General features: G+C 32.9%; 1 protein-coding gene across 1 annotated transcript in view; it reads right to left on the bottom strand.

Moving 5' to 3' along the window:
• Positions 1–883: 883 nt before the first annotated feature.
• Positions 884–13,585, bottom strand: part of LOC111707447 (uncharacterized) — a 26,849-nt gene continuing 14,147 nt past the window's right edge. The window contains exons 7-20 of the mRNA XM_023480558.1: positions 12,181–12,445; positions 11,973–12,032; positions 9,237–9,699; positions 8,878–8,911; positions 7,084–7,220; positions 6,612–6,694; positions 6,329–6,402; positions 5,637–5,683; positions 4,958–5,064; positions 4,486–4,565; positions 3,757–3,842; positions 2,080–2,176; positions 1,324–1,421; positions 884–960 (exon numbers count right to left, since the gene is read on the bottom strand). Coding sequence (XP_023336326.1) covers positions 907–960; positions 1,324–1,421; positions 2,080–2,176; positions 3,757–3,842; positions 4,486–4,565; positions 4,958–5,064; positions 5,637–5,683; positions 6,329–6,402; positions 6,612–6,694; positions 7,084–7,220; positions 8,878–8,911; positions 9,237–9,699; positions 11,973–12,032; positions 12,181–12,445 — 1,685 coding nt within the window. The 3' untranslated portion in view covers positions 884–906. The remainder of the gene's footprint in view (positions 961–1,323; positions 1,422–2,079; positions 2,177–3,756; positions 3,843–4,485; positions 4,566–4,957; positions 5,065–5,636; positions 5,684–6,328; positions 6,403–6,611; positions 6,695–7,083; positions 7,221–8,877; positions 8,912–9,236; positions 9,700–11,972; positions 12,033–12,180; positions 12,446–13,585) is intronic.

Below are 13,585 nucleotides of genomic sequence, written 5' to 3'. Positions count from 1 at the left end.
TATTAGGAAATATGCATGTCCAAAACTAAAATTGTCGAGAAAATTGTGAGATTTGAACTCTTCTTAATTGTCATTGGTCAATTATGTAAAAGTGACCAATAGGAAGACATTCCAAAACAAGATTTTTCCAGAATTGAATTCTAAGAAACACACACCGTCACCAACCGTTTGATTTTTACGAAATTGCGGAATTGCGGATTTGCGCAAAACTCTTGTTGCGGAATTGCGCAAAACTTGAGTTTCGCAAAAGTGGAATAGGGCAATTTTGCGCGAAATGACTTTTGCGAATGATTGCGCAAATTGTTGTTTTTTCGCGCAAAATTGATGCGCAAAGAAAGAAAAATATTGCGTTACGTTCCGCAAAAATTGCGCAAAAGTTTTGCGAATGGAAACCCTACCACAAACTCAAATTTTCTAATTCCTTTATCTCTGCAACCTGATGGTGTAAACCTTTTATATCTCGAACTTAGATTATTTGATCTCCCGGAATTCATAGTTTGAAATATCTAGGCACTTCAACATTGGGCTGCAAAGATATGGTGGGTAGAAAATCAGAGTTTGTGGCAAAGACTCATTTTATTTGGCTCTCACACCAACTGTCTCAGTCTTCATGAATGCAACCTAAAAGCCTATTTTTGACTTTAACAACCAAGATCTAAATTTAACATACTACAATAAGACGCAGAAAAATATAGATTAGAAAGAGTTATAGACTCAAGTTATGGCTTTTAGTAGTCCAATGATGAGGAGAAGCAGCAATTGTACAGTGTTAACAGACCCATCTAACTTAAGCAGTGATTTAAGAAGTTACTTGTAACACGTTTTGCTAGGTAACAACAGCAAATAAGTTTTGCAAAAATATCGTCTTCTTATTCCAGAGTTTTCTTGTTCTCACTGGACGATATCTCACCTTGCTTCCTCTGGTGCTGGTTTGTGTTTAGCTGGATGTCCTGGCTCATCCTGTAGAAAAACAAAATTAATAAACATTTAAAATTTTTATAAAAATTTTTTTTTTTTATAAATCACTTAAAACTTTATCTAATTCTATTCTAAATATCTTTCCAATATTCACATTTAAATCTATGACATCAATTAACGATTATATTAAATGAAAACCGAGATTCGAGAAATAGTTGAATCTTGTGTACGCCGGGTCAAACGATAGTAAAAACATAGTTTAACTTGGTAAACGCTAATTTTGGTCCCAGGGACCGAACTTAATTAATTTGAGCTAGGTTGCTGAACTTCCTACTGCCGATTCAAATTTGAATCACCATGATTTAAATCCTTCTTGACTATGGCTGTACTATTTAATTTTATTACCTCTAGACTTTCTTCAGGAGCTTTATCTTTTCCTGAATCATCTGTGTGTGTATTTCCTCTTTCCAGCTGCATAAATGCAGATCTTGGATCCTGGAATCCTGGAATATATCTTAGATTGGTACTTCTCTATATTACATCTATATAAAAATTTGGCTTGTCTGCTTGTCTGTCTGGGTGTCTGTTTGTTTGTATCCAATAAACGTCAAAACGGCTGAACCGGTCGGGCCCACATTTTTTGTAGGACATCACGTGACCACAGGGAAGGTTTATGAATGATAAAAATTTTAAAAAATGTGTTTTAAAGGTTTTTAATTTTGTAAAAAAAANGGACCCAAAGCATGCACATTATCATTGTTATTGAAATTGTTACATTTTTTTGTTTCCCCCCCCGTTCTATCAATTTTGTACAAACCAGCGGTAATTTCCTAATATACGATGGATTTCACATGTAACACCAACCCGGACCAAATAACGCCCGGGCCTTATTTAACGTGACACCGGCCATTTTAATTTCCTCTACTTCTTTTTTTCCCTTTACTTCCCTTTACTTCCCTTTACTTCCCTTTACTTCCCTTTACTTCCCTTTACATCCCTTTACTTCCCTTTACCTCCCTTTACTTCCCTTTACTTCCCTATACTTCCCTTTACCTCCCTTTACTTCCCTTTACTTCCCTTTACTTCCCTTTACTTCCCTTTACTTTCCTTTACTCACCATTATTCCCCCCTTTTCTGTGCATTCTTCTAATCTGGATTTACCTCGCATTATACAAGTTGTGAAGAGTACTTCTAACTTCTCGTCACTTCCAATAAGTTCTCCAAGCTTTCGAAGTGTACCAACAACCTTCTCCTCTTCCTTAATCAGATATGTACACTATAGTACTGTAATTTAGACAGCTTTGGAAGATTTTTCGACGCCATTTTAAAAATGGCGAGAGTAAATTAACTTTGCGCTTTAAGGAAAATTCAGCGTATTGCTTGAAAAAAGGTACTCAATAAGCAAACATGGTATTTATGTCGTCGTTTTTATATTGAAAACTTGATTGATTTTGAAAATATACTTCTTTGCTTCACCACTTCATGAATCTGAATAAACAAGAATATCTTTACATTTTAATTTAAATAACAAGGATTAAAGTAATGATATTAATGAAAATAAAATAAAAACAATGATTGTCTGAAAATTATTGTTTCTGTATTGTTAAAACAAAAATTAGCTGTTGAACAGCTTTATTAAAGGGAGTGTTTGTGAAAATTGAAAGGGGGTATGGGCTATTGGCGAAAAAGCGCTTTTGATCGCTACTAACCTTACTTCTATCTGTTGCGTCTATAAGGATATAATTGTTAATAACGATTCATACCGAAGAACGCAGCGTCCATACAAATTCGGAAAGTTGCAACATTCAACTCGGATCGTAAACAAATTAATTTAATTCCAAACAAATCATTCAGATATTACAACAATAGTCATCGATTATTTTTCGACGCATTCGTGTATAGAATTAATATTTCATAATATTTTTGATTTTTTTTCAAATAATATTTCGCTGGCACTGGATTTTCGAACATTCCTGGAAAATATGAAAATGGTGTCTTCATTATCGAAAATCCTCGAAACAGGAATAAATGTTTTCAAAAGCAACTCTCAGATCATGAAAAATAAAAATAAAATATTATGAAATATAAAGTATACACAAATGTGTCGAAAAATTGTCGATGAATTTTGTTTGCAATCTATATATAAATTTGGCTTGTCTGTCTGTTTGTCTGTCTGTTGTCTGTTTGTATCCAATAAACGTCAAAACGGCTGAACCGATCGGGCCCAAATTTTTTGTGGGACATCACGTGACCACAAGGAAGGTTTATGAATGATCAAAATTTCAAATATTTGTCTCCATCAAAAATTCGATCGTCATTAAATTTTTAAGAATTTTGAAAATCCGCGAATTTTTTTGTGAAAATCCGCGAATTTTATGATGTACACAAAGAGAACATGTTCACAACTAATTTAGAAGATGGGCGCGAAGCGCCCTCTAAGGCTAGTATCTGAATGATTTGCTTGGAATTAAATTGATTTGTTTACGATCCGAGTGGAATGTTGCAACTTTCTGAATTTGCACGGTATGACTCATTTTAAACCATTTTCTTCTTATAGACGCAACAGATTGAAGCAAGATTAGTAGCGATCAAAAGCGCTTATTTTTTGCCGTAAGCCTATACCCCCTTTCTTTCTTCGCGAACACTCCCTTTAAATTGAGTTATCGTTTTTTTTAATTAAACATTCTCTCTATTTCCTTCTCGCATTTATAGGAAATCCTGAAATTTAAAAATTATCAATGTTTATACATAAATTTCCTAAGATACAAATACCATTGTTAATCATGCATTTAACTTTATAAATGAAGGCTCATTTATTCCTTTATAGTCCCTTTATACCTCATAACTGCAGGCCCAGGGTGTTCTAAGCATACCGGCGTACTTTGAAGTATATTCAGGTGTTATCATCGCACCATCTCGGGAACCTACCAAATCAATGCTTAAAGGGACGTATGCGTAATCTAAAATTACTTTCGCAAAGTGGAAAGTCTGATTCACAATGATACCAATTGAAAATCTTTGTCACTTTTATACAAATGAAAATAGTCAGTTTTCCCATAGAAAAGGTAGAGGGGTACCATTTTGACTCGTCATAAGGAGGATTACTTCAAATTACGTCTAATAATACCTTTAATACTATAAGTATGATATGATAATAGTATGATATGAATTCGCCTTAACGACCAAAAGAATTTGTTCTCAAAAAGAAATTGACATAAATCAAATCTGCCTGATTTAACAATCAAGTTTTAGCATACTTAAATACAAAAGAATTCAAGTTTCAAATAAGAAAATATCCCACCACAATGATCTTGACATTTTTAACATTTCAAATGTTTAAATACCAATTTTAAAATCTAAAATATTTTACAGTTTTAAAAATTTAAGGGCAAGCATGAAAGAAATGCGAATTCGACAATTAGAGTTTGTTGCAAGTGTTCAATAACTTTGTATTAAAGCTGAACACATGTTTAACAACTAAAATAGGATTAGTTTGCATCAGAAAAATAACTGTTTAAATATTATTAATGAAAGATGGTCTTCAAACAAGCCTCCAACCAAACTAACCTCCGAAGAGACGAACTGCAATCGAGGTAAGTGCACAACAAAGAAACCTGCTCTCCATCAAACCCATGCTCTTGATCTCACTAATCAATCAATCAATCAAATATAATCTTCGTTAAAGGGACTGTTAACGTAATTTAAATGTGACCCCCAGTTAAACATTTGCTTGTCTGATAATCTCCAACTTTACATCTTTAGCTGAGGAAAAATGAAAAAGATATCGGTTGTTTTCTTTAAACACGTGTTTAATTCTTTTAGTTTTCTTCATTGTCTCTTTAGCATAAATAAAACCAAATAGAGGTTTGAAAAAAAAATATTTTTTATAGAGAAAAACAGTGTTTTCGTTTTTTTTTCTTCAAATAAAGGTTTAAAAAAATAATTAAATAGAGGGTCAGATAAAAAAATCTACAGACCCTTAAGAAAATTCAAAATTTTCTTCCAAAAAAAAAGATTTTAGGAGATTTTATTTAATTTCCTCATATTTTTGCTTCGGAGTTTTCCAAAAATTGGTTCAAAATTTGACGAGAAACTTTTGACCGCAGATTTTCTCTCTTCCTTGAACTCATCCAACCCGTAGCCCTCCTGAAAAAAATAAAATAAAAAAACCTTCCAACTCCATTGTAAAAAGAATGCTTGGTATATTTTCGATGAAAGCAGAAAAGCTTAGTCAGTTCTTTCCCAAAAAATTACTCAAAAGATTTGACAGCTTCAATAGATCCTTATACTCTAAAGATAGACTTTGCTCGTCAGCAAAAAGTATTGTATAAAAGAAAAGTTAAGGTAAGTGGAAAGATAAAACTTACAGAAAAGTTGTTGAAAAGTATTTTAAATTTTATCAACTTAAATCTTAACAAATTCACTTAAAAATTTTCATAGCTAAAGTCTATCTTAAAAATACTTTCTGAGAAAAAAATACGAATATTAGAAAACATTCTAAACATTTTGGTATTCATTTTTGGCTTGAAAGCTTGATAAATACTTAATAACTATAAACGACGGCAACAACTAGTTAACCATATCAACTTTTCACTGTATTCAGGCAGTGGGGCGTAAACATGGTTTGATCTTCAGTGGAGGGGCAGCTTGGCAAATTTGCCCTTGGGCAGCCCCTGTTAACGCCCCTGATTCAAAAAGAAGAAATAAAATGGTGACACCTGCATAGTTGGATTTCCTTGGACCATAGCGACCAACCGCCTGGTTTCTAAAATAAAAAAAATTTAATTTTAATTTTTTCTTTTGTAATTTTCAATAGAATTCTGTGCTGGAACAGATTTAGAAATGGATACTCATAACCCCGATCACATGATCTCGATATCCCCTGAATTTCTATAAAAGAAAAACTTCACCTTCCCATGACCGTAATTCTAGTTCTTATTCCCCTGACTAAACCTCCCTTCAACCCCCGCAGTATTTGTACCTTGAAGGAAGGACTGAAATAAAAAGATTAAGCATTTATCTTTAAATTGAGAGTGTCCTCTGTGGATATTGAGATCTAGCGAACGGGGTTAAATTAGTATAATAGACAAAAGTTCCAAGCTAAAGAATTAGGAAAATACTTGACGAGCAAAAAATCGTCAGCAAACATTAAATAGTAGATTTTGACCTTTATATTAAAAAATACCATGTTTGTAAAATCAAATTTCTAAAATAGTTGTAAATGCTACAATACATACATATATGCAGATCAACTCTTAAAAAAAAATGTGATCTGTTTGAATTTTTTCATCATTTGCTCCCATTTAGAGTTTCAAAACAAGTTTAAACCATGAGATCCGACGGATAGATAGGGGGTTCGGTTACCTCCCCCCCCCCCTCTGCACCTTGCATTAGATATTAAACAAAGTACCAACGACGCGCTTGTCGATGAAGTTTTTCTCCTCCCATGTCAGTTTGATGATTGGTTCACAGTAGAGAAACTTCCTGTAAACAAATATTTTCTATTTTTAGTTAAAGTTGTACTTTTTACGAAAACAAATATGATAAGATTTCTTATCAAAAGTTGCTGATTTCATTGCGTAACTTTGTTTTTGGTCTTTATAGCTTATTTTGATAAAAGCAACACATGAGATAAAACATGTTATTGATATTTACAAAAATATTTTATTTATTTTTTTAGTTAAAAGCTAGACCTGTAGAAACTTTTACACATCTTGGTGCAAGTTCTTTTCTTCAGGGGTTTCTTTAAATCTTCAGCAGTAGGCTTACGGGGTCCCTAAAGTATTAAATAATATAATATTAGATCATTTCCTTCCCCAAAAGTAACGAACAAAACGACTGAAATCCGATTTGGGTAATGGAAAGCTTACCTAAATAACGGAAGTCTGACCTGGGTAATGGAAATCTTACCTAAATAACGGAAGTCTGACCTGGGTAATGGAAATCTTACCTAACTAACGGAAGTATGACCTGGGTAATGGCTTACTTAAAATAACGGAAGTCTGACCTGGGTTATGGAAATCTTACCTACATAACGGAAGTCTGACCTGGGTAATGGAAATCTTACCTAAATAACGGAAGTCTGACCTATGTAATGGAAATCTTACCTAAATAACGGAAATCCGACCTGGGTAATGGAAACTAACCTTAAATCTGAAATCTGACCTGTATAACGGAAATCCTCTGGTTCTGAGTCTCTATGATTGATGAAACATTGAAGATATTTTTAGATATTGGTTGATATGCTGGGGACAGGGTGGACACTCCATCAAATATCTCGCACAACCCAGTCTTACAGTCTTCTAGGGTTAATAATGTAAATTAATTTAGTTTTAACACTAAAAGTGTGTGTCACACCAACTGCCCCCACCTACACATTGTGTTCCCGTTGCAGCTGATTCTTACCCCTTTTCTTTTATGTATTGTGAGGATTTACGTAACTAATAATTTAGTAGCTAACAATGTTGTAACTAATAAGTTGATAACTATTAGTAATATGCCAATGTTTAAACTAACACTTAAGATAGCTCGACAATTTGTAACATAACATTTAGATAACTTGACAATTTGGTAACCAAAACTTTGGTAACTAAAAATTTCTTAACCTTAAAATTTGGTAATCTGCTAATTTAAAAACTTTACAATTTGGAAACTTTACAATTTGTTAACATACCATTTTTAGAAAAGTCGAAATAATCTCAGATATACATGAAAGAGACAATTATATGTTTCCACAACTTTCATAACCTAGAACTTAGAAATACAGGATTTAGACCTTCCTCAAGTGCATTTTTTTTTAATTAAGAGTAATTTGATAATTTCTGTAAGTATGAACCTCACTGTTGCCTAAAAAATACGGTTTATTATCTTGGTAGAGAAATTCGGTTACAACATTAGTGGTTTATAGATTGCAAATCTGTTTAGTTGCCAGATTGCTAGGTTTTATATTTCTGGGTTTAAAACAATTAAATACCTGATTGTCAGATTTCAAAACTGCTGGGTTACCAAGTTGTTAGTTACCAAATTGTTGGTTACCATAAATTATCAAATAGTCAGTTACAAATTTTCAGGTTACCAAATTGTCAGGTTACCAAATTGTAAGGTTCCCATAATGTTAGCTTTCTAATTTTTAGTTACCAAATTTTTGGTTATAATAATGTTAGTTAACAAATTATAAGTTTTTGGCAAATATCAACTTATCATTCACAAACAAATCCCTTGAAGTAGTTTTCACATGAGAGTGATAGAACCCAAAAAGGTCAAGGGGGGTTAATACCACCAAGACTGTTCAGGGATAAATCTGGTTTAGGCACAGAATGGGTAATATAGAACCAGCATTGACGCGGACCACCCTGCCATAGTGGCTCCAAAGGGATTAATAATCATACAGCTGCAGATAGGTGTATAAGTATAAATTTGGGCAGTTACGCGTCAGTGATGGTTCATACTGCCTGTCCAGAGCTGAAAACTTTAGAATGAGACACACTTTTGATTTTCTTCTTAAACCGGGTTAAAAATCAAAAACCGTCTCTCCCGTTTCTGTATATAATCTTAAATAGCGCGCAAAATTTCAAATTTATCGGCTTCATATACGCGACTCTGATTAGTTGAATTTTATACACTTTTCAGGATACAAGGACAAGATTAGATTAGTCTCGATATTAAGAAAAAGAGAGGATCAAGCATTAATCTCAATATCCACCACTCTAAAGTTTTCAGCTCTGTGAATTTAAGTCAAACAATCTATGGGTTTCCGGATTTTCATATAAAAGAGGAAATACATGTCTATGCATGTTGTTGTATATCCGCTTTGCTCTGTAGAAGAATTTAGTTATAGAAAACAAAATTCATTTGAATTTTAAAATAAAAAAATAGAAACAGAAGGGATGAAAATATAGAAAAGGTGGCTTCAATTTTCTTTGTAAATTCCCTCTTTTTAAATAATATAAATATAATAACCTTCGTCAACCATCATTTCTTCTTCGTTTATATCCTTTAGGCAAAAAAAAACAGTTTTTGTTTGGTTTTATTGAATACAATTCAAAATAAAAGTTTGAAAGTGGTTAACTGTTGCAAACAATTTCTTTCACCTTGTATTTCTGTTAAAGAAATGTTTCTATTGTTCTGTCATTATTCATTTGATTACTGTGTAAGTGTACAAATGTACTGTGCAGTGTGTAGAAAGAATTGAATAAAAAGAATCTATAAAAATAATCCTGTCTTCTTTAAACTTCAGACATCTGAATCAAAAATGTTTACAAAAATGAATGAAAATACTTAAAATAATAATATTGATATTTTGTATTTTTTTTGCTTTCCTTGAGAGTATACACAGTGTGGATCGGACGATAAATATTCGTCTCATTCATGTACTTTCTTTTTTCATATTCAACCATTTGTGGATTAAATATTCCGTATTCTTTGCCTCTGTTATACATTTCATCTTTATTGGGTCCAAACCTCCCTCCATATCCACCGAAACTCCTTCCATCTCCTCCGAGCATACCTCCATCTCCTCCGAACCTTCCTCTATCTCCGTACCCTCCAAAACCTGCATCATATCCTATCCCTCCGCCTTCTCCGGGGTACATTACTCCTCCTTTCCCAGACCAATCAACTCCAATACCACATCCGATACTGCCTCCAATATTATCTCCGATATCGCCTCCAATACCCCCTCCAAATTGTTCGATTCCTACGGGACTGAAAAATCCACTTCTGTCCCTATTTGTAGACTTTTGCTCGGCCCACAGGGCTCTTTCTTCTTCCTCTAGTTTCTCCCTTAATGCACAGATATGTTCAATATACATTACCAGGGGAAACAGGGATACATGGATACAGGGATACAGGGATAAAGGGATACAGGGATACAGGGATACAGGGATACAGGGAAACAGGGATACAGGGATACATGGATACAGGGATACAGGGATACAGGGAGAAATTCGTCAGATGCAAAAAGTCGGTATAAATGGTACCTTCTCAGACTTATTCGAAATATTAGAAATATTATTGTTCAAGGATCAAGTCTAATTGCTGTTTATTGTTTATTATCTACTAGAAATTCATGGCGCTTCGCGCCCTTCTTTCTAGCCTTAGAGGGCGCTTCGCGCCCATCTTCTAAATTAGTTGTGAACATGTTCTCTTTGTGTACATCGTAAAACAAAACAAAAATAATTCGCGGATTTTCAAAATTTTTAAAAATTTAATGACGATCGAATTTCGATGGAGACAAATATTTGAAATTTTGATTTTTCATAAACCTTCCCTGGGGTCCCTAGATGTCCCACAAAAAATTTGGGCCCGATCGGTTCAGCCGTTTTGACGTTTATTGGATACAAACAAACAAACATACAGACAAACAGACACCAAGACAGACAAGCCAAATTTATATATAGATGTAAATGACTTCTTCCAATCTAAAAACTTTTCAGTGTAGCCTTTGCCGACGACACAAATGTGGCATCAAAATGTAAAAACAATAAACAGACACAATAAATAAAGAATTAGAAAAAATAACTTGTTGCTGGTACATGTCTAATAAACTTACTATTAATATTTAGAAAACTAATGCAATTTTTCTTTGAAAAGATATACAGGCGATTAAATTTTTGACATTATGCTGTGAAAAAAATTAAAAACTTCTTAAGCTTTGCCACCATGAAATTGCTTTAATACTCCTTTTTTCACTCTTATTTAGAATTTGGTTCAACATTTCTAGAGCTAACTTTAAACAAAAATATTGATAAGATAGAATCATTGCAAAAGAAAGCTATTCGTCTATTGATTGGGTTACCCAGAATAAGTCACACAGCGGAAGCTTTTTAGGCTTTGAACATACTCCCATTAAGAAAATTAGCAATTTTTAACATTAAATTTTTTATTTTAATTTAAAGGAGACCAATTACCCCCAACATTTAAAAAAGATTTCACATCATCAAAAAAAAATCAAAAACGCAAATCTTAGAAACAGAAATGATTTTTAAATTAAATTAAAATTGGACTGCTTCCTCCTCACAATTTCCCTAAAATATGGTATGAAAATAAACGACACTATTCTTTGCTTTCAAATGTCAATCTTATTTTGAATTTTAAACAGAATTTAATTGAAGATTTTTATCAGCAGAACATTTAAATGTATTAATTCTAATACATGCTAAGTTTGGAAAAGCCCGAAGAAAGCAAAGACGATTTTACAAAGAAAAGAAAAAAACTAAAAAGAGTAAAGATATAATCAAACATGAAGAATGTCAAAAATAGACATTAATTAAAAAAAGGCTTAAAAATGCCCGTTTTTGCCTATTTTGATAAAAATAAATCTATCTTTTTTATTTCTAAAAATAATTTTAGTTCATCGTCAAAAATACTAACAATCCATGCACTACTAGTTTATAATAAACGTAAACAATAAACATGTAACTTTCCTTTTCCTTTCCTATCCTATCCTTATCCTTTTATTTCTATTTCTATATCTTTTAGAAGGGGGGAAATATTCCTTTTAATTTTGTATGTTTTTGTTAAAGTTCATAAATAGGTAAATACTGACTTACTTACTTACTTACTACTAAGATACAGGGATACATGCATACAAGGATACAGGGATATTCAGATACATTGATAAATTAATACATCTGGATTTACTAATATACAGTGATACACGGATTAAAGGACACTGGTATATAAGGATACAGGGATACAGGGATACAGGGATACATGAATACAAGGATACAGGGATATTCAGATACATTGATAAATTAATACATCTGGATTTACTAAGATACAGTGATGCACGGATTAAAGACACTGGTATATAAGGATACAGGGATACAGGGATACAAGGATACAGGGATACAGGGATATTCAGATACATTGATAAATTAATACATCTGGATTTACTAAGATACAGTGATACACGGATTAAAAGACACTGGTATATAAGGATACAGGGATACAGGGATACAGGGATACATGCATACAGGGATAAAGGGATACGGGGATACAGGGATACATGTAGATTGTAGAACTTGAACTGGACTATTTTTAAGAACACTTACTTCTTGTATCTTATAAGATCCTTCTTGAGTTGTAATTCAGCAGAATTATATAACTCCTCCCTGTTTATTAAATGTTATATTGATTTATAACAATAATTATAATTATAAATATTTATCGAAATAACAATAACAATAACAATAATAATAATAATAATAATAATAATAATAAATTCACGAAATCTACAAAATGGATAAATGAATGACTCACCTCTGGATTATCTTATTATTCGTCTGAATGGTAGAAACCTGTTTAAACCTCAGGCCACCAGTGGGAGCATGAAAGTTCGATTTTCTCTTGCTAGGTGGCAGGTCGAACAATCCGACTGATCCCTTGATAAATGGTTGTTCCTCCATTTTAGGCCAGGCCTGTGGTGCACTTCCAAGACTCTGCCTGGGTGCCAGTTTTTCTATAACTGATGAAGCATGTTTAGATGTCTCTGCCTCGCAAATTGGAACCTTCACCTCGTTAAAATCTAAAATAAATATTTTAAAGAAAAAAAATTAGTTTTACTGGAACTTGAAACTTTTGCATACAGGGTTACTCTCAAAGGATGAAATTTCAAGGGCGACTGTACGTAATTAACACTGTCTGTTATTTTATATTTAGGGTTTTCTGCCACTGTACATTTTTTAGTTCTTTGCCAATCATTAAACCGGTAATAAACAGGTGCGCAACTAGACATTTAGCAAGGGGGGGGGGGAGGCAAAGGGCAAATAATTCGCGCGTAGCACAAATTTTTTTGCCCCCCTCCCTAAACATTTCTAGGGGGGGGGGGGGAGAAAAAAGTGTATTATACTCAACATGAAAAAACTACCTAAAAAATTCAGGATATTTTGGGGGGAAATTTTTATATTTGGGAACATTCTTCTCAGTTTGGGGACAATTTGTGTGGGACAAATCTTTTAAATCTATATTTCATGGGCAATTATTCTATTTTTTGGGATGGCAATTTTCAGTTAGGATTATCTTAAATCTTTGTTTTAGGGGCAAATTTTTAAATATTTTGAGGGCAAAATTTTTTATTTTATTTAAAGGCATTTGCGAAGTATATGAAGGTTTTTTTAATCAATGGATAATTTTTTAGTTGGGCGTAAAACTTATAAAATTATAAATATTTGGTGGCATTCTGAAAAACGGGGCAAATTTAAGTCTGGTGGGATTATTTGAAAAAGAATGTGTGAGCATAATTTTAAAAATCAAATTTGGGGGCATTTTTTAAGAAAGGGGGCAAAAATAAAAAGAATCTGAGCTTATATTGAAAAATTTTATTTGAGTTGTACTTAAAGAGTTAGGGCATGAATGAGCGTAGGTAAAACAAAATTACTGTGGGGGGCCTATTTTTTTCTTTAAATTTTCGAGAAAATTAGTTATATTTGGAACTATGCGTCATAAGGAGGTTTGGGGTCAACTTCTTATTAGAGGGAGAAATCAAGCTAAACTGCCTTTTTAAAGCAGGAGCCCCTACGAGGCATTCCAGCTTTGGGATGATGGAAATACAGTGTATATGTTAACAACTTCTTGCCCCCAAATATTTCTGTGGGAGCCTATTCTTTTCTTCAAATTTTCGAAAAAAAAATATTTATATTGGGAACTATATCATTGCAAAAGAAAG

Source organism: Eurytemora carolleeae, unplaced genomic scaffold (assembly GCF_000591075.1).
Source record: "Eurytemora carolleeae unplaced genomic scaffold, Eaff_2.0 scaffold802, whole genome shotgun sequence".
In the NCBI taxonomy this organism is placed as follows: Eukaryota; Metazoa; Arthropoda; class Copepoda; order Calanoida; family Temoridae; genus Eurytemora; species Eurytemora carolleeae.
Note: the sequence above shows the minus strand (reverse complement) of the source record. Positions and strands in the feature narration are given on the sequence as shown.